This window comes from Pan troglodytes, chromosome 5, assembly GCF_028858775.2.
Source record: "Pan troglodytes isolate AG18354 chromosome 5, NHGRI_mPanTro3-v2.0_pri, whole genome shotgun sequence".
Lineage (NCBI taxonomy): Eukaryota > Metazoa > Chordata > Mammalia > Primates > Hominidae > Pan > Pan troglodytes.
The window spans coordinates 60,226,637-60,249,134 of record NC_072403.2 but is presented as its reverse complement, the minus strand read 5'-3'; the positions used below and the strand labels follow the sequence as shown (position 1 = coordinate 60,249,134).

Sequence of the window (22,498 nt, the reverse complement as noted above, 5' to 3'; positions counted from 1 at the left end):
GTTGAAATGCCAGCTGTCAGTCGGTGCTGCTTTTTTTGAGAATAATGTGTCATTTTAATTAGTGACTTTTTAAATTTCTGTTTATTTTTTATCTTCAGCTGTTTGATCATGAAAAGTTTGAGTGTGATTTTCTTGCAATGTTTGCATTCATGAATTCAGGAACTCATTTTTTATTATAATTTAAGTTCTGGGATACATGTGCAGAAAGTGCAGGTTTGTTACATAGGTATACACGTGCCACGGGTGGTTTTCTGCACCCATCAACTCATCATCTACATTAGGTATTTCTCCTAATGCTATCCCTCCCCTAGCCCCCTACCCGTGAACAGGCCCCAGTGTGTGATGTTCCCTTCCCTGTGTCCATGTGTTCTCATTGTTCAACTCTCACTTATGAGTGAGAACACGTAGTGTTTGGTTTTCTGTTCCTGTGTTAGTTTGCTGAGAATGATGGTTTCCAGCTTCATCCATGTCCCTGCAAAGTACATAAACTCATCCTTTTTTATTGATGCATAGTATTCTATGGTGTATATGCACCACATTTTCTTTATCCAGTCTATCATTGATGGGGATATGGGTTGGTTCAAAGTTTTTGCTATTGTGAACAGTGCTGCAATAAACATGTGTGTGCATGTGTCTTTATAATGGAATGATTTATAATCCTGGGTATATACCCAGTAATGAGATTGCTGGGTCAAATGGTATTTCTGGTTCTAGATTCTTGAGGAATTGCCACACTCTTCCACAATGGTTGAACTAATTATAGATTGAAATTCTCCATCTTTTCATCTAGATTTTTCTTAATTTTTTAAAATAATGGTTATTTTAAAGCCTACATCTGAAGTATCATCTATTGCTTGTATTGATAGTAGTTTTCCCTTGGTTGCTGGTCACATCTTTCTGCTTCACTTGTCTCATAATTTAACTCAAACAAATCGTAGCATGCCTATTACAAACCCAGTCCTCACTTTATGCCCAAACCTACCAAATGTTCCTAGGCCAAAAATTTTTCTCCAGATTTAGCACTCTCATTTTTTAAAAAACACAATTTTGGAAAAATTCTGATATTTTCTACTTATTTAGTAGAATGTATGGCTTGCTGCTATGTATTACATTTTACTCAGTAGTGAAAGACTTTCAATATTTTTATTATAAAAATAGGTTTATGTCATAGGACTATTTGTAAATACTTTGAAACATCCATATATAATTGTGAAGAAATAAAACTTTCCTAGATTTCTCAGTGCTCTTGAATAAAGTTTTTGCTTTCCTGACCCACAAAACATTGTATATAACATAAAGATAGGGAATGTTTTCTTTCACTTCTCCCAAAAATATTCTACTCTTCGCATACCTTGGGAATTAGATATGTAGCCATTCACCTAGTTTAATGATCTGATCTGAAGGGATAACAAAACTTCTCTTACCTCCTCTAGAGGCTCAAAGAGAGCAGAGACAAGGTCCTAAATTAAGCTTTAAGGTGTCAGAAGTATGGGGACATTATATCCTTTGGTATTTACATCTCAAAAGAGATGCAGCCCCTCATCTGGAGACTTTATTTGCTGTCTAGCTGGACCTTAGAAAGATATGTTTATATTCCTAATGTTTATGGTGAGAAGATAGGATCCTCTTCAACTCCTCATAATGGAATGAAAGATTTTTCCTTCCTTTTGGGAAAGGAGGAATCTGCTTGTTTCTCTCCTGTAAACAAATGGAGAAAATCTATTGTTCTTTGTCCATCATTTATGAAACATAAACTGCTACCTGTGTAGACAAATTTTATTGGTTCTTATCACATCACTGTAAGACTAAGGTGTGGGAGATGCATGCTGCTATGTTACTCTGGTTGTCAATCTAGTTATGAGTATCTGTTAAGAACTCCTTACTTCTGACCCAGGTGTTATATCTCTAGTTACGTCTACATCAATACCAATATCTATATCATCTATATCTGTGGGATAATATCTCAGACCTTTCACAATTCTTCACAAAACAGTACAACAGTACTTAAAGATTTCATATTTTAATTAAACCACTAGTATGTTTTATAAAAAATGAAATTATTGTAATTACTTGATTAGTTTTTCCTGAATGCATAGACTAAAATTATTCATTTGCTCATTCAATGAGTATTGTTTATATTCTCACTATGTACCAATCAAAATACTTTACCCTTGAGATACATTGGTAAATAAGTCAAATATTATCCTGACTCATGAAGAGAACACAGTTCAGTAGAGAAAAAAGCCTCAATTAATGTGCAAAATATTATAAAGTTTAGTCTGATTCTTGTATTTCTACTGCTTGCATTCAACAATTTATCAAACAAATCATAGCAGAAAGAAATCTTACCCCTAGCTTCATGAAATAAAGTTTTCTTTGAAGATGTTTGATAAGTAGTAAGTTCAGAATCAATAATAAGTACAACAATGTAGTTAAAAGGGATAGTGTGCATGTATGTGTTAAATATATGAAAATGAGTGAGTAGATAATCATACTCATCATGTGTGTATGTGTGTGTGTGTACACATGTACACTACCTAGAGGTAGGGATCTAGGGTGGGAATGATCAGGTTGAGGATGAAAGGATCACAAAATATTTTCCTCTGCACATTCGTTCATATTCACTCAGCAAATGGCCATCAAGGGCTATATGCTAAGAACTGTTGTGAGTTAAATACATTAATCAAAGACCTTGATTTTGTCTCTAAATATTACATCGTTATGAGATTAAATAACTGTTCAAATTTATTTAATAAAATTCCTATGCAGAAACTTAATAGTAGGTATTCAAATAACATATACTAGTTTATAACTTATTTATTTTAACTACTGGACATTAATGTTGATTGTTGGCTACTAATTATTTTATTTTAATGAGAAAAATTATATTTTTAAAAGCACAGTTTAAATATAAAGAAGAATCCTTCTACTTAAAAGCATCATACCTCCATGTATCAACAACACAAATATAAGGTACGAACACACAATTGGGTGATTGAATTCTGTGAGTGCCTTATGAAGAAATATACCAAGAGTCATTCTGATGAGTACAAGTTCTAGCACCTAGTGTTTTGTATGCCAAAATATGCCCTCTACTGTGTACATTTAAATTTAAATTCCATGGTAAGTATTACCACATAGACTTCATTCTATCTGTATAAAAAAGTATATAATATTAGGACTTTGGACAATTGACCAGCTTGTTGTAATAAACCGAATATTTGAGGTAATATGTTCCAATCTTCTTCAAATTGTTTCTTACCTGAAACTTTCTGTTATTTTGAGACTAGATATTGGTTCTTTCTGAGTAAAGACACATGCATATGTTATATTTGGCAAAAAGAAAAAAAAAGCCTTAACCTATAGGATATATATACACATATATACATATATGTGTATCCTACATATCCTACATATCCTATAGGTTATATATACACATATATATGTATATGTATATATGTGTATATATATCCTATAGGTTACATATACATATATATCCTATAGGTTATATCCTATAGGATATATATACATATATGTATATATATGATACTAACATAAGCATCAAGTTCATTGCCATCTAAATATATATGCCATATAAATATATATATACCCTATAGGTTATATCCTATAGGATATATATACATATTTAGTACATATATGATACTAACATAACAAAAGCATCAAGTTCATTGCCATATAAATATATATGAGGGAAGTTTAATCAATACTTTAGGTTTAATATAGAAGATAATAGAACAAAAAATTACCCTTTTGATTCTCAACTTGGGGAAAAATAAACACTGATTTTTCTTTTACAATTTGAAATACTGGGAGTTGAGGAAAACTATAAATACAATATAAATATTTATAATGAGTTTTGTGCTGGTGGAAACACTGATGTTATCAACAATATTACACAGCTGAGGATGTGACTAAATAATACAAAGCAGGTAGCAGAGGAACAGAAGATTTGAACATATTCACTTCACAGCAGGAATTCAACTGGAAAGAGTTACATACCCAAAATTTTTCTTTCTGCCCTTGTGCTCCTCTCAGTGTGCCCCATCTACAATTAATAACAATAATAAAGATTGGTATGGTTAAAATGTTTGGTTTGCTTCTTGAGAGAATGCAGATTATTGTCATTCCTACATCTTTTGTGCTTTCTCTCTGTCCCATCCTGTTTCACAATGGAAATATCACCATTGCCCTACAGAAATGTGCTCGTATAGTTTTCTTCTTTACCATAACATTATTTATGTGCACAGAACAGACTCATTTATATATAAATGGCTTGAAATCAAACTCATTGACCACAGGAGAGAAAGACTAAGGCAACTGGGGTACAAAGTTTTTAAAACGACTTCAAAAATACTTATCCTCAAAGACTTCAAATTAACCCAAATGCCCATCAATGCTAGACTGGAAAGAAAATGTGGCACATATATACCATGGAATACTATGCAGCCATAAAAAACAGTGAGTTCATGTCCTTTACAGGGACATAGATGAAGCTGGAAACCACCATTCTCATCAAACTAACACAAGAACAGAAAACCAAACGTTGCGTGTTCTCACTCTCAAGTGAGAGTTGAACAATGAGAACACATGGGCACAGGGAAGGGACCATCACACACTGGGGCCTGTTTGGGGGTCAGGGGCTAGGGAGGGATAGCACTAGGAGAAATACCTAATGTAGATGACTGGTTGATGAGTGCAGCAAACCACCATGGCATGTGTATACCTATATAACAAACCTGCATGTTCTACACATGTACCCCAGTACTTGAAGTATAATATTAAAAAAATAAGAAAAATAAAAATTAAATTAAAAAGGAGGTACAACCATATTACAGAAGAAATTAAAAGTCGTAAATTGATTAAAATACTTATCCTCTTTATGTCTAGCCCCTTGAAACTCTACCAAACAAATCTACCACTCTACCTTAAATGGCATAAACTAAACATTTCCAGAACTACTGTTATAAACCATAATGAAAACACAGATAATTTTGTAGTTTATGTAAAAATATTTATATATACATATTATTTTATAAAGTGGCTTTGTGCCTAACGTAGAATTTTTGTAAACACATGTATGTATGGATACAGAAGCTTATGTTTCCACTACTGGTCCATTCTGAATGTAGCACATAACAGCTCATAAAAAACCTAAACGTACATGATTTCATTTTCCCTCATGATTAAATCCAGCGAGGTAGGTATTATTAACCTGTTTTATTTACTGAGATAATGGAGACTTGTCCAATATCATACACTGGGAAGTGTTGAGCCAAGGCTCCAAGTCTCACATTCTTCTTAATATGTTATATTGCTTTTCTTTTACAGACATATAGGCCCCACTTCTAGTGTGTACTTACTTTCATGTAATTTGGTGAATTATGAGAACACAATTAATTCTGCCCATGTATTACCACATTAACCTAAACCTAATATTCAAACTTCCAACAGCAGGGCTCCTTTAAGCTAAATTATGGTCTGTCATTACAGAACAAACATTCCTAGAAGAGATGCAAATTTCCAACCTGGTGAGTTTGCAGAAAGCTATTTTTAATGGGCACAGAATAGAATGATGGCACCACAGCACGGAGGTATTGCCTAAAGATGACAAGTTTATGGTAGGGCTCTTGGGACACACACACACACAAAATATAATGTATTTGGATCCTTTGGCATGAGAGTGAGGGAAGAAAAAATGATTTGGGGTGTGAGAAAACATGAAGAATAATTTTGCTTTCTCCTGTTCCTGATAGAGAATAGGTTGCCTTCCCACTTTGTAAGATCTTTCAGACTTCTTGAGCTTGGTGCATTGAGGATGGTGCATGGGAAGAAGAAGAAATAGAAAAGTCATACAAAGGAGAAGAGGCACTTCAGAATGTGGTGTATACCTTTTATTATTTTAGTATTACTGAATAAATTAAAAGTGAAATAAACTCCCTTAGCTTGGAAACTTTTAAGAAATACGAACTATTACTTTTACTTTTGTTCAACTGCTATCATTTTTCATTATATTTCTATATATTTTGTTACAATTTTCCAAACAATAATTTCAATGATGCAAAAGACAAGAATAATTCTTGCAAATCTTTCAGCTCTTTAGAGTTGCTGTAAGTTTCTTTTCAAGAAACATGTTTATTATATATAATTTTAAGATGCTCATTTAAAACACCAGTCATTCTAAACCCAGAGAGAATAGCAGCATTCGGATTGTTACATGCTTTCTCAAAATGGGCAGCCAAACCAATTATCCAAGTCATTGACTAGAGGTGACAGAGGAAAAGGAAAGTATGGCAACTGAGTCTAATAGTTTCAGAGACTAAGGTGCTGGTATAAAAAAAATTAACAAAAGGTGTTAACCTTTATGCAAAATTCAAATGAAAAGAAAATATCACACATGGAAAAATAACACCACAGAAGCTATTGTGCAGTTAGTTCACCTATGTTACAGCCTCTGTGTCAAATGACAAGCAAAGTCCATTCATCACAGGACTTAACATTTGCACTGCAACCTTGAGCTATCTCTTCTCTCCTCTGTCTTCTCTAGACAGCTTCTAAGACAGTTATCAAATATTTCATAGAGTTGCAATGGGATGTTGTAAAAAAAATACATCTGCGGGTTGTTTCCCCGATGATATTATAGCAAATTCCTGTGGTTAAAACCTTTATTTAAACTAAAATAAAGGTTAACTAGTGCAAAACAACAAGGCTACTCATTTTATTCACTTACAGGAAAGAGTTCCTGTCTTCTCGAGGGCATTTTTTCCTAATATATGTATGTTCCTAAATTGTGGTACCATTCCTTTACTTGCTATTATACCAACAGGTTGAAAATTCTAGAAATATGCATATATTTTCACAAATGTTCTCTTATAAGTCAGTGACTGTCTCTGAGGATATGAGGATCTTCATTATATTCATATTTGCTCTAAATATAACTATGTGTACTCTATTTCCCTTTACATATACCTCTTCATTTGAAGATTATTTACAAACATTTGTTTAGACAGACCAGAACCTTACTTTACTGAAGTTATTTCTTATTTATTTATTTATTTATTTCTGAGACCGAGTCTCACCCTGTTGCCCAGGCTGGAGTGCAGTGACACAGTATCGGCTCATAGCAACCTCCGCCTCCCAGGTTCCAGCGATTCTCCTGCCTCAGCTTCCCGAGTAGCTGGGATTACAAGCACGTGCCACTGCGCCCAGCTGATTTGGGGATTTTTAGTGGAGACGGAGTTTCACCATGTTGGCCAGGCTGGTCTTGAACTCCTGACCTCAAGAGATACTCCCGCCTCGGCCTCCCAAAGTGCTGGGATTATAGGTGTGAGCCACTGTGCCTGGCCTACTGAGGTTATTTCTATACCTTTGTGAGTACAGTGGGTTCACAAGCTTGAGAGATCTTAATACTGGCTATTTGGTTTTTGTTTTGTTTTGTTTTGTTTTTTCCTCAAGGAAATCCACATAATACGGTTCTTTTAAATTGTTTCTACTTCATTAAATTAAATTGTTTCAATTATTTGTTAAGACTCATTAATACCTTTTTCTCTCAAAATTTAGTGATACCTGGGAATATGCTGGTTTTGAAAAAAATCTGGGCAGCTCTTAGCCCATCTACCACATTCCCTAAGGATGCATGAGTGCTGCCTGAGCCCTTCGGTCTCCCTACATTGAGACTGGGTTTTCGTCTCTCACTCAATGCACATAATTATTTAAGCTCTTCCTTCAGGATTTATTTTATATGCCCACTTTTCATGAGTTCCAGAAATACTACTTTTTTATATATATGAAAAGTCTTTATGGAAAGACCATAAAGTTCCTGCAGAGTAAGGTATTAAAACCCATGAAAGAGTGATTTAAGATCTTGTACTTCTAAGGTTATTAATATTTCCATGCATGTTCCTTTTAAAAGGGATATTGTTCTTTTTAGATAACTGTGCTAAACACTAAACTTTTCTAAGCCCTATTTTAAGCTATGCCTAGATAGTAAAATTATTGGAACAGAATAATTTGCATATGATTTTAAATAATATTTTTTTCTTTTCTTTGGTGTTGGTAGATTTTGTCAGTGAGGCCCATACACCCAGTGAAGTCAGATTAGATGCCATAAATAAGAGAGAGTTGAAAATATAACTTTATTAAAGCAAAATTTATATTCTCATAAGTATCCCTTTTAAGGTAAGCACAGAATCTCTCTTGTATACTACACCTGTTAATTTCTACTTTTTTTCAACAAATTACTGGTTAGCCCAAAGAAGACATATCTTTTGCTTTCGAAAAACTGTCAGTCTAATGGGAGTGATATTGAGCAATGAAAAACAAGAATATAAATAAATAGAATTCTGTAAGTGTCACTTTTAAAAAGAGCATGTTTTGAACATTTCTACAAGTTAACACATGAAAACATTAACTCTCCGCCAAAGGCAAAGATGACTTTGTTCAGAGTTGAGTAGAAATTTCTTCTTGACATGGGAGTGTAGAATTTATGGCAAAATCAGCAGGTGCAGTCATACAGCCATGAAAACCTCATCTCTGCCTATTCTAGGAGCAGCACTTGCTCCAGTGTGACTGAAGAAAAGGGATGGGAGTGGTGGAGAATGAAGTTAGGCAGGTGTGGCTCAGTCCTCCAAGATGGTTACCAGACTTGGCATTTACAAAGTTGGTGATAAAGAGCCATTTGAATATGGAATGTGACATGATCTGGATTATCTTTTAGAAAGACAGCTCTGGTGTTAGCATAGGGTATAGTCTCCAGTGAGAGCCGGCGAGAAGCAAAAGATTTATGTTGCAATTCAAGCAAGAAATAATGAAATTCTGAATAAGAATGTAAGACCCATAAAGTAATGTTGTTTGTTCTTTTAACAGTTGTATCCTCAACATCTAGGGCAATGACTTTCACACAGTTGACCCTAAATAGCTATTTGTTGAGCCAGTGAATTGAAGTACCTTGGCAGAGGAAATAAATGAGAGGGAACAAGTTTGAGAACTACTCAGAAGGTAAAAGTGATGGAATTTGTTGGCCAATTTATATGGAAAGAAAGGGATGAGAAACAGTCAAGGTTAGCAACAGCATTTCAAAGTTGAATAAATAGGTACATCAAATGTGCACTACTTGAGGTGCACTTCATATTATACAGAGATGTGTTTCTGATTACCCGGTTAGTTTATCATTGCCTAAGACAGTGGTTACAGAATTGCTTCACCTTCTTCTGGATTTTCTCTACTGATATGGCTCTACACATAAACCTTTAAATTAATGGCTTTTCTGTGTTTCTGACAAACAATAAGCCTAAGAACGAAGAAAAACTAATTTCCAAAAGAAATTCTGAAACAATCTTTCTCTACAGGAATTCCTCTGTGATGAGAATAATTATTTCCTAACTCACGTGTTAAGAACACATTTGCTTAGGGATTGGATTCCTTAAAGCCAGTCTCACAACCATCTAAGAATCTGGAGTTAGAAGAAAAAGAAAAATAGTTTTATTTTATTATGATGGTAGGTATATTACACTGTAGCAGAATCACCCAGACAAAAATGTTCCAATATTTTGGAAGATTTGCTATTTCTGGGGTCTCTGCATGTACCCAATAGACTGATAACAGGGATTCAAATTCATGTTTTCTGGGCAGACAAACTCTGTATTAGTGAATATAGATCCAGACAGATTAAAAAAACAGTTTTAAAACAGTGGACATGTAAAGACATTTTATACAGGACACCCTACTTGAACAGGAAATTTTGGAGCAAAACAAGGAGCAAATATATCATATAACCTGATATGGAACTCCAACCCTTCTTATTAAGGAAATGAAACTCAGATAGGCTATCAGGATAAAGAAACCACTAGATGGGCTTCAAGTCAATAACAATGATACGACTACACTGGATATAGGATTTTGCTTTCAGAGGTAAGACTGCAGATAGAGTCTTAGTTCCCATTACACAAAGATTTGAAAGATAACTGCAGGAAGAATAAGGAAAAGATATGCAGGCTTTTATTTTCTTATACATGTTCTACCTGCGATGCTTAGGAACTTCATTTTTAAGAAAAGCTCATGCCTAGTAAATGAAGTGTTATTGAATATGAAAAAGTGCTAATTAATGCTAGATCAAAGATGGATAGAAATAGACTCCACAGGAAAGCAACATGAAATATGGGCATTCCCTACCACCCCTTAATTTTCTACTTGAGCAAAATATTAATCAAGCTAGGGTTCAATATATCTAAGATCAGGTACTTTTATCGATATGTTCTGCCAGGAAGCTACAAATTTTATCACAGATTGAGGAGCAGATGATGGCTCATGAAACAGCATTTTTCGCATGAAAATATTAATATCACACATGATCCTGTGTACCTAACGTTAATTATCTAAACAGCTTTATACAATGCCTACCATATTCCTTATATCCTGATGTATCAGGAAGCAAGAAGATTACAAGTGTAGTATCACATGTAATTTGACCTATGAAAAGAAGTTTGGAGAAAATTGATAAATGTGTGTGCCCAGTTCATACTCTGGTCAGAATGACCTGCTGTAGAACTGAGAGAACTGTCCTTCTGTATTTACTATGCTGACAGAATATGCATTAAAACATCTACACATCTACAACAATGTGACATGTGCTAAGCAAAGAGAGAGCAAAGACCAAAATCATATATCATGATCAATGACAATTGACTAGGGTAATATCTGACGAAGAGAAACTTTAAGGGAAAACTTTATCCCTTTGATGTTAGGAATAGAAATGGCTTTTTACCTTCTCATAGAATCTTAGCACTGGAAGGAGATTCAGAAATTATAGCAAACTATAAGGGTTGGCCAGCTATGGTTTACAGGCAAAATCTAGCCTGGGATGCCTGTTTTTGTTAATAAAATTTTATGGAATATTCGTGCTCATTTATTTGCATATCGTCCATGTCAGCTAATGGTAGAATTGAGTAGCCAAGACCCCATGGCCCACAAAACCAATCAGACTCTAATTCAATTTATATATTTCATAGATAAGGGGACTGAGGTCCAAAAGGTTAAATAGCATTTCAAGATTATATGCTTAAGAGGCTAAATTATCACTAGTGTCTTAGAAGCAGATAATAACACAAGCAATAAAAATTAGGACTAGAAAAAGGCAGAAAAGAGTAGAATCGTTTCTAGCTGTGGTGAACAGGAAAGGCATAATAGGCCTTCGATAATCTGTAGAAGATGCCAGGGGAAATGAATGCATATCTGAGAGAGAAGAGCATCAGATAATGTAAGGAGCTGGCCTTCATGCATTCACAGAGAAATCGTGAAAGTTTTGGAAGAAAGAGGGATTGTAGGCAGCCATAGGAAGATCAAACTAGTGATGGTGAACAAGATATATTAATAAATGGAAAAGTGTGGGGTTGGAGGTAGGGGAAACAGTTGGGTCATTATAGCAATATTCTAACCAGGGTTGCATTTATCATATCCAAGTCTCATTTGTATCAAGAAATGTAATGAACACAATTGTTACATTGATGGGAATGGAGAAGAGTAATATTTAATGCATTTATCTTAAGGATCAAAATAAATCAAAGTTGTCACTTAATGCCACAGCTAGTACTCATTAATCATATGCAAAATTTGTTTTTTCTGTCGCGCTTTCCTTTTTATTGTAGCTCAGACTTGGGCTGACTTTCTCTTTGGTCTTATTGAAGTAATCAGTAATATCCTAGATATTTCTGTGCAGAGAAGACATTGCAAATTGCCATAGCAACATATGCCTTTTAACAAAACTCTTGGTTCATTCATTGATCAGAATTGTCATGTATATGTGTGTGTGTGTGTGTGTGTGTGTGTGTATATATGTATGTATTTATATAATATTCTTGGAGGATCGGATAAAATCCTAACCCTAGATTCTGCAATGGTAATCTCATATCACATGCATATACAGATGTATAGTAATAACCCATCAAGTGCTCTGTTTTTCATGGGACAACCAATCCATATTTCAGTTGACAGAAGTCAGAAGCCACCTTATAGCTTAGCCCTGATGTCCTCTCCTTTCACCCCCAAATCTCTGGAAATTCACAAACATAAACTTTCTAAATCACTATGTGAATTCTATTATATTTGATAATTTGAGAGCAACACCTATAACAGAGGTATTCGATTATAAAATAAAATCACCAAAAAGTATTAAGCTAACTTTGGAAGGTAGCACTGCACCAGGGGCTAATAACATTTTATTTCACAGGCATCCCAAAATCTGAAGTGTCTATAGACATTAAAACTAGTTGAGGCTGGGCGCAGTGGCTCACGCCTGTAATCCCAGCACTTTGGGAGGCCAAGGTAGGCAGATCACCTGAGGTCAGGAGTTCGAGATCAGCCTGGCCAACATGGTGAAACCCCGTCTCTATTAAAAATACAAAAATTAGCCAGACATGGTGGCAGGTGTCTGTAATCCCAGCTACTCAGGAGGCTGAGGCAGGAGAATCGCTTGAACCCAGGAGGCAGAGGTTGCAGTGAGCCCAGATCATGCCATTGTACTCCAGTCTGGGCAACAAGGGTAAAACTCCATCTCAAAAAAAAAAAAAAAAAAAACACTACTTGAAAGCCATTTTATAAACCTGCTAAAGCATAATCTCAAACTTTGTATAATCCATTGCTCCCAGATCTCTATAAATTTAAGGAACTGCCTGTAATCACCTTCCCTAATTGAACAATTGTTCATGCACCGCATCTGTCCTTGGTATTTCCCAACTAAAAAAGTTTTGTTTTCTACCACAGTGATTTAATGCAATCCAATAGAGGTTAAGTGTAAATGACCAAATTCCTACCACTTATGTGTCTTTCTTAAACAAATAGAATCACATTATCTAAGATCATAAAAAATTTTATCGCATTTACCCAATAAATTGTTTCTTCCTGTCATTACATTTCTCTTTTCCTTACTACCTTTATTCATCTACCTGTGAAATCAAGGTAAGGTAGGTCAAAATTAAATAAATAAATAATAAATTTTAAAAACAAATGTAAAATTATATCACATCATAGATAAATACTCATTAATATCATAATTAGAATCATTCTAAATTCTATTTTTTAATTCTGAAAATACATTCAGAGTAATAAAAAAGTTAAAGAACATTTGAATTTTAAAAACTAAAGAAAGTATAAAGTGAGCATAAGGGGGCAGACACACTATCTCATTTAATCCTCACAATAAGACAGAGGGAAACTTATTATCCCAGTGGAATAGATGAGAAAACCATGATGTAGAGAGATCATACGACCTGCCTGAGATCACCCAGCGAGGACAGAACTAGCATTTGAATCTAAGCTTGACCCCAGTATCCTCGTTCTTTATGCTATAAAGCATTCCTTCACAATCAAGACTAGTCCTACACTTGACCTCAAGTCAAAAAGTTCTTTCTCTCTGACACACACACACACACACACACACACACACACACACACAGGTTTTGTAAGTGACATTTTTTTGGAATGTAAAGATAGCTTTCTAAGAATTCTTTTAAAAACAACACTCCTACAATGTCTTTGCTGAATAAAAAGAAAGCTTTTCCTTCTTACTGTTGTTATTTGCCTTGTCTTGCTTTGTTTTGTAATAGGTCAGTTCATAGCAATAGCACTTACAGAGTGGAACAGACCTGATCAGTGTTTGACATGATGAATCAATGAAGGACCAGTGTCAAACAAGACAAAACAAATGGAACACCAACTGTTCTGTCAAGTTGATTCAGTACTGACAGACAAGGCAACATGATTCAATCAGCACTGAAAACAGAAAAAAAATAAAGCCCATCTATCAGTTTCAACATCCCCAGGGCCCTCTGCACCTCTACTCTTCCGACAGTGAGTTCAGCTCAAAAGATCCCAACAGTCCTGTGGGACCTCTCAGTGGCTTCCCTGAGTGACTAATTGATGGCTGCAACAAATCCGAGGGTCATAATTTACTTTATTTTATTTACCAAGGCTCTCCATGTTATTCATCTCCATATCTCCAGCACTAGCATGATGCCTGGTACACAACCATCAATCAATAAAATTTGTTGAAAGTTTGAATTAAGAATAAACTTGAGAGTATATAAATAAATGAAATAATTTCTATTTCATATTATATATTTCATAATTTATAATTTATATTGGTTGCATTTTTTCACTTTGTAGTAAGGTTCAAATATTTTTGGAAGTCATTCAACATAACAGCCAAAGGATTTTCTTAGCCCTCATGTAATCTTTTCTTTTCACCACCTTAATACACCCACAATATAGAAATATATTAATGCCAAGTAAACTCACATAACAGAAATCATATTTGTCAGGACTTAAGGTGAGCATAAAATAATATTGTAATGACATTTGTGCATGCAATTATAACAGCAGACACGAATTCAAAGATTCAGCAAGAAGAACCAACTGTCATTTATTTATTTCTTTTTCTTCAGACTTCAATGGGCATTTTTTTAGTCCTGGTTTTATTTGACATCTCAGCAACATTCCACACTACAGGCCATTCCTGCCTTCTTAGAACTCTCTTTCCCCTAGGTCTGTGTGACATCAACTCCTCATTGTTTTCCTCTTCCCTGTTTGGCCATTTCTTTTTAGTTTTCTGATAATCTTCAGTAATTTAAAAACTTCTGGAGGTAATTATAAGGTAACTTTTCATTGAAAAAATTCAGATTAAACTATCTGGCCCTAAAGCTATATGGGGTAGTATTAATTTATTTCCTCAATGGTTTACCCTATAATCATTTACTTAATCTAATTTTCAACTCAGATTAAATTTATGTGTTTCTAGAAAATTAAATCATAAGGATTGATGAGTTGGCTTTATTAATATCATAATGGCAGTAATTATAATGATGATATTTAAAATAGTAACAGTTGTTGCTAACTCTGTGTGTAGTGCTTCAATTATTTAATGCTGTTCTAACTGCTTCCCATACACTAACTCAACACCATGCTCCTAGTCCTAATACAGCCAAAAATATTCCTAAACATGAAATGTATAATTTTAAAATGTACCTTAATAACAAGATTCTAATGTTTTAGCTCAAAACTCCTGGATTATATTTTTAAGTTTTAAAATTTATTTATATAGTATACATATGGAGATTATCATATATATGTGTGCTCTTGCATTCTAAAAGTTCCAAACAATTTAGTAAGCATGAAACAAGCTTTTGGATTTCTTTTGAGTTGTTTTAATGTGTATAATAGTGTATTTCTTTCCATATCAATAGACCAAAGTTCTTTTCTTTTCTAAATTTTACTAATTTTCTCTATCACTGAATGTCATCTTTTTACAAGCAAAAAGTGATTTTCTAAAAATTGTGTGAGAGTTACTGCATATGGAGATGAGTAAGCTCATGTGGAGCAAGCATAAGTGACTTACTTTCAAACACCAGCCTTACAGCTCATGTTTCAAATTTTCTTACAAACATTACATATTGAAATAACTCTTGAATTCTAGGGCTACTTTGCAAGTCACAAAAACCAGGAATGTTCGATTCAAAAATGTCAAATATCTACGTTATTACTTTTGTGATCAGAAAACAGTAAACATTATTTAAAAATACATCTGAATATATTTCATATATTGTATATCATAAATATCTACATGTAGCCTTCAAATGTGTAATAAAAAATGTACAAGCCTTCAAAATTTCAATGTAAGAATCCCTGAAATATAGCATTTATCTGAAGAAAACAAAATGCAGGGTACTTAATAGTAGTTTTTAAAAAGTAAAAATACCTATATTATCTTCTTTATTAGTTAAAAAGATTCAATTTAAGTTGTTCTGAGGTTTTTGTTTTGTTTTTTAATCTCACTTGGAAAAATAAACAAGAAAATAACTACATAAATATTGAGAAAAATGAGAGCAATGAAGCAATGCGTGCAATACCTGGTAGTAAAACTAAGTGGAATACATTGAATTATAAAAGTGAGTATTTTGAACAAGACACCCCAGAATCAAACCCTAATAAATTTACATAAGAATTTAATAAGCAATAAAATGCATTAAAAGAGTGAGGAAGAGGTACATTATTAATTATGCAATATTGAAGCTTTTAGTTCAGAGTTTGAAGAAAAAAATTAGATCTTCACCACACATCATATGCCCAAATATCTTTCAGGCATACTTTTGACATAATTACATAATAATTTAATAATGTATAACAATAATTAATATAATGATTTAATAACTATTATTTAATATTTAAATTATTATTTGATTATTACTTAATAATTACTTTAATATATAACATATAATTATATAATATGTTATATATAATACATTATAATATATTATATGTTGTATATTATAACATATATGTAACATAATATTTAGTAGTCTAGAATAAAAGTTAAAATATTATACAGGTCAAAACCATCAGAAATAAAATTACAAAATCCAACAATAATGGGGTTTAGTCAATATTCTAAAAGGATATTTCTTCTCTATGGACTCAAAGTTTGTGTCCCCCCAAAATTCCTATGTTGAAATCTTAACTCCCATTGCAATGGTATTAGGAGGTGGGGCCTTTGGGAGTGATTACTTGATGAAGGTGGAATCTTCAGGAATAGGATTAGCTCCTATAAAGGACACCACAGAGAGCTCCCCTGTGTGAGGACACAGCAAGACAGTCATTTATGAACAAGAAAGCAGGCTCTTCATCAAACACCAATTATGCTGATACGACAATCTTAGACTTTCCATCCTCCAACACTGTGAGAAATAAATGTTGTGTAGGTCACCCAGTGTATGATATTTTTGTTGCAGCAGTCTGAAGGAACTAAGACAGCTTTCAATGCATAATGAGCTCATACACAACAAGTTTTAAAAACTAGCACTCTACTAGAAAAATGAACAAAGAACAATACAACAATAAAGAGTTCACAGTAGAGATTGCTCAAATGAATAATTAACACATTCGCCTTTAATTCTGGGCCATTTTCTACTCTAGTTTTCACTTGTACCATCTCTACAGCACCTGCACGTGCTCAGGTAGGGTTCTTCTCTTTGCTTCTATATACTTTTATGCCATTCATTTCTAAACCAATGAATTTACAATATTACCTGTCCATGTAGCTGTCTCCACTATTAGACTATGTGCACTTCAAGGTCAGGCAAATTTATGTATGTATTTCCCGGAGCTCATCTTTGCCAAAGTGCATCAGGAAAACATTCCTTTTACTTTTAAAATGTTATTCAGCTTCCACTACTTGCCTTGCAGTTTACTGAAATCCTCTTTCTTTTCTTTGGTCACAGTTTCTAAACTCAGATTTATCTCAAAGTAGAATGACTCAGAACTAGGATGCTGAACTGAACTGCTTGCAAATGTAAAAGACATATTGGTCTCTTTATCAGGAACATCATTTCAAAGGATACGGGGAAAAGAGATGTCACATGAACATGTCTTAGAATTTACACTGTAAATCAAACAATGTTGCTGCAAAGGCATGTAAGTTAATATAGAAACAATGGAAGAATGTGAAGAAAACTCAGAGACAGTGAAGAAAGCCAGGATAGGCTCCAAGATCAGTAAGTAGTCATCATTAAATAGAAGAATGGCCCCCTGTCTTGGCTACCTCTTAGTATCATTTTTTATTAGATTCCTCCTTGCTCTACACTTACCCATAAGTTCCTTCAGATTCCTTTAATATGTCATATTCTATCTCCTTGTGAGATTAGGCATTTCCTGCTCATATTTCCTGGAGCAGCCTTCTGTTTTCATATATCCTTAATACTTTCTACTTGCCTGACTACATTCCACAGTAGGTGTCATTTTTTCCCGGCAACCTTCCCTGGTCCCCAGATTTGGAATTATGTGCCTTCCTAGATAATGCACATCTTCACTACTCAATGTATATCCCTATCCTACCTCCATCTACACACTTAAGACATTGGACATTGGCACTTTCTTCTCTCTCTCTCTCTCTCTCCCTCCCTCCCTCTTCTCTCTCTCGATGCTGAGGACAGATGCACTATTCTATTGATATTTGTATTCTTAATGCCTGCCATGGTACTTGACATGTATTATGTGTTTTTAAAGAATTTCTTGTTGAAAAATTAAGCAAATATTTTAATCTATATATTAAACATGTAGTTCAAAGCAAGAAAGAATATAATTTTAGATATTAAAAAAGCTGCATTTGTTTTTATCCTAAAGAATTTTCTAGTAAAAGAGGGAACAGAGCAATTGCTTGAGAAAACCTAAGAGGCAACCAGACTTTGAGGAATCTTGACACTGGATCTTTCCTTTTCACACACACACACACACATACACATACGTGTATGCATATAGATACAGTATTCATAGACCATTAATTTTGAAGTCAGATAACCTGAAGAGTTGTCTTAACACTCTCAGTCTCTTATTTCTGGCAAAATGAAATAATAATTCCCACCTCATGAGGTGGGAATACAATTTTAAAATACAATTTTAAAAATACAATTTTAATTTAATTTAATTTAATACAATTTTAAAAATATGAGGGTTGTATTTAGTGACAGTTCTACTACAGTTGTTTAGTGATAGTTCTACTACCGTGATTATGGATATAGTTGATATCAAAAGCATGTATTACTTTATTCATATTTTTGAGACAAGGTCTCTATGTTGCCCAGTCTGTTCTTGAACTCCTAGGCTCAAACAAGATTTTTGCCTCAGCTTCCTAAGTAGCTGGTACTACAGACACACACCATTGCACCTGGCTGTTCAAGCTTATAAAGCAGGGATTCTCTAAATTTCTCAGTGAAGACTCTCTAAAGAGAGAACATACAATCTCAGAGACCCTGAGAGATACAGACCAAGGTAGCTCTCTACAAACTCAAAATTTGAATCTCTAATGGGTTTTCTCCTTTAAAATTTATGCAAATTTGGAATTCTACTCCAAAATATAACTCTATTAAAATGTTCCTGTCAAATCTTTTCATTTTCCAGTCACCTTTGCATTTGGGTGGAGCCACTGAATGAGTTCTAGCCAAAGGAATATGAATGGAGTTGTGGATTGTTTCTGAGTTAAGGCTTTAAGAAGCACATTTAAGAAGCCTTCCTTATGCTCTTCTTCATTGTCCCTAGGCTGGATGAGATCACAACATGTGACCCTCACAGATGATAGATCAAGAAAATGGGAAGAGCTTCAAAGCCCTGAAACCATATAAAGGAGAGTCGCCCAACAACTAAAAGCACCCATCCTAAACTATTACGTGAACAAGAAACAAACCTCTATTAATATATTTGAATTATTAAATATTTTGAGTCTATTTGCTGTAGTGGCTACTGTTATTCAAACCAGTGCACCCCACCAAAAAAGAAAAGTGCAAGGAAGAGAGAAGCCTTTTGCAATCGAAAGACATTCTAACACCCGAATTAAATGTTATTGCAAAGTCTATACTAATTATCGCACATTTATTTGCATTTGCTAAATAAGCATAGTAGAAATGTTCATTCAACTGTCTTAGACTTCCCCATGCATTAAGAACCTCTAATTAAAACATCTGCTGTGAATTGATCAATTTGCCAGAGGTTAAACATAACATAGCATGAAAATTCAGCTTAGCATTCAGTTGTTTTTCAAAAAGACAGAGGAAAAAGAAAAGATAAATGGAGAAAAACAAATGGTGGCCCCAACAAAACTATGTCAAATAATTTGTAATTGCCCTAAATAATAATTTATGATCTTGGATTTCTTAAAATTTATTCGTATGGAAAATATGGTAAAAATACATTAAAATTCAGTATGGAGGCATTATTTTTATGCTCTCCTAAAGGGCAAATATCTTTAACCAGAGCTAGATAGACAGATGATAGGTATATAGATAGATAGATGATAGATAGATAGATGATAGATAGATAGATAGATAGATAGATAGATAGATAGATAGATATAGAGATATCAATGGTTTATGACTACAAAGTATGGTAACTTATTGAGGTACCTAAAATAGAAAACTATGGCTTTTAATCACTTTATAAAACTGTGTTCTTAACCTGTAAAATATTATTTCCTTATTATTACATAATTACTTTTTTATTTTCTCATAATGGTTTTAAAAATCTAACAAAAAAGAAACTAAAGAATCCTAAAATCACTGAGATCAGAATTATCATGGCAAACTATTATGTGAACAAAAACTACACTTCTATTAATATATTTGAATTATTAAATATTTTTAGTCTATTTTGACTCAATCATTTTTCTATCTTCTCCAAATTCCTCAATTCTCTCCTTTTATCAGTCTTATGCCATTTATCAGTCTTTCTGTCATTTTAGTAACATATCAATCTTTGAGTTGATGTGTTATGCATATCCTAAACCCTTTTTTCGTTTCTGACTTTTTATTGCACCCATTTGGAAAATCATCAGTCTTGGATGAACTCATTTTCCCATTTCTCTTTGCATACAGATGAGCAGTTGACCACAACTGCAGAAAGCACGCACAAGAGGGCAGAAAGGTACTATTATCAATGCCTAATGATCCCTTTGGGTTCCCCTGGTTATCTTCCCCTCCTAAACACCTAGATGACCACCGCAAACTATCTAATTTTCCTCACATTTCTAACTGTACATTCCTCTCCTCCCACCACATCTTTTTTCTACAGATAACCTAACCTTCTAGTTCCTAAAGATAAAAGAGGCACTCCAACAGAAATTTTTCTAAACTTACCACTACTCTAAACACCAAAACATTTTCAACTAACCTCATTTTCTCTCCAGATACAATAGAGTTACCACTTGGTCCCCTCTCTAAGACCAATTTCTATGCATGCTCTTTGAATACCAACCTTTCCAGGCTTCCAGCTTTCTAAGAAACCCTACATTAGCAACTCTCTCCTACTTTTTTCTTTTTAAACCTCACTGGCCTCTCCCACTCCATCTCTGTAAACTCATCCTTTTCTAGTCAGTAAATAAATATTGAATGTTCTCATGGCTTAGTCTCAATCAGTCTGTCTTCTTTTTCTGTGTAGCCCTAACCATGCTCAACTTTTCTCTCTCCTCTGAGATCAGTAAATCTGCCTGTTTTTTTTTTTTTTTTGATATCCATTGGCACTTTTATGTTTCAAAAACATCTCTAAACTATGAGATCCCACAGTAGACTTTTTCTCCATCTCATTGTATGACACCGTTCCCTGCCATAATTCTAAAGGTGGATCACTCTTGACTTCTCCTTCACCATGCCCCATTACAAACTCACATCATGTCTTACAGCTTTTCTCCCCAAATATGTCTTGATCCACTCATATGTCCCAACTCTTCCACCATCTTACCAAGTCCAAACTCTTGTCTTTAACTTGCAACACTGAAATTTGCCTCTATATCACTCTCTTTATACTCAGAGCAATCTTTAAATAATGCAAACAAAGATTATGCCACTTTTCTACTTAAAAAACTTCAATTACTTTCCTTTGCTCTTTATATCTTTAACCACATACTTAACATCCTCGACAAAAATCTGTGATATGGTCTACAAGTCCTGCCATTTGTGATTCAGCAAATACAATCTTCCCTGTGTTCACACAGTGTTGTGTAGTCTTCTAAGCATAGGGACCTCACACAAGTTGCTCCCTTTGCATGTTTCTATACAACCCATAAATCCCAGCTCAGACTTTACTTCCTCAGCGACATTTCTCAGATCTTCAAAATTGGGCCAAATCTATCATATGTCTTCTTACCACTTTCTACCTTTCCTTTATAAAATAAAATTGCAGAAATTCAGTCAAAACTTCAGGCTCTACTTCTAATTCTAGTTGTTTTTCTATTTCCACCACATCTGCAGTTTCTTTCTCCACTAAAGTCTCGAAATCCACCCACAGTAATCCCTGAGGATTGGAATCAACTTCTTCCAAACTCCTGTGAATGTTGATATGTTGAACTTCTATGAATCACAAGTGTTCTTAATGGCATCTAGAATGCAGAACACTTTCCAGAAGTTTTCAATTGACTTTGCCAAGATCCATCAGAGAAATAATTATCTATGGCAGGTATAGCCTTATGAAATGCATTTTTGAGTAATAACACTTGAAAGTAGAAATTACCTCTTGTTCCATGGGCTGCAGAATGGGTATTGTGTTAGCATACATGAAGACAACATTAATCTCCTTGTACATCTCCATCAGAGCTCTTAGGTGATTAGGTGCATTTTCAATGACAAGCAATATTTTAAAATGAATGTTTTTTTTTGAGTAGCAGATCTCAACAGTGGGCTTACTATATTCAATGAACCATGTTATAAACAGATTTGCTGTCATCCAGGTTTTATTGTTCCACTTCTAGAATGCATGCAGAGTTAATTTAGCATAACTCTTAAGGGCCCTAGGGTTTTTGGAATGGTAAATAAGCATTGGCTTCAACTTCAAGTCACCAGCTACCTTAGACTCTAAAAAGAGAGTCAGCCTGTCCTTTGAAGCTTTGATATCAGGCATTGATGTCTCATCTTTAGCTATAAAAGTCCTGGATGGCATCTTCTTCCAATAGAAGACC

General features: G+C 34.1%; 1 protein-coding gene across 4 annotated transcripts in view; it reads right to left on the bottom strand.

Moving 5' to 3' along the window:
* Positions 1 to 22,498, bottom strand: part of TINAG (tubulointerstitial nephritis antigen) — an 82,616-nt gene that overhangs the window by 5,630 nt on the left and 54,488 nt on the right. For 3 of the 4 annotated variants that reach the window (XM_016955678.3, XM_009451489.4, XM_518550.6), the window contains one exon: positions 4,021 to 4,066. The exons of the other annotated variant lie outside the window; for it this stretch is intronic. In XM_016955678.3, the coding sequence (XP_016811167.1) occupies positions 4,021 to 4,066 (46 nt within the window). The remainder of the gene's footprint in view (positions 1 to 4,020; positions 4,067 to 22,498) is intronic. 4 annotated transcript variants of the gene reach the window in all.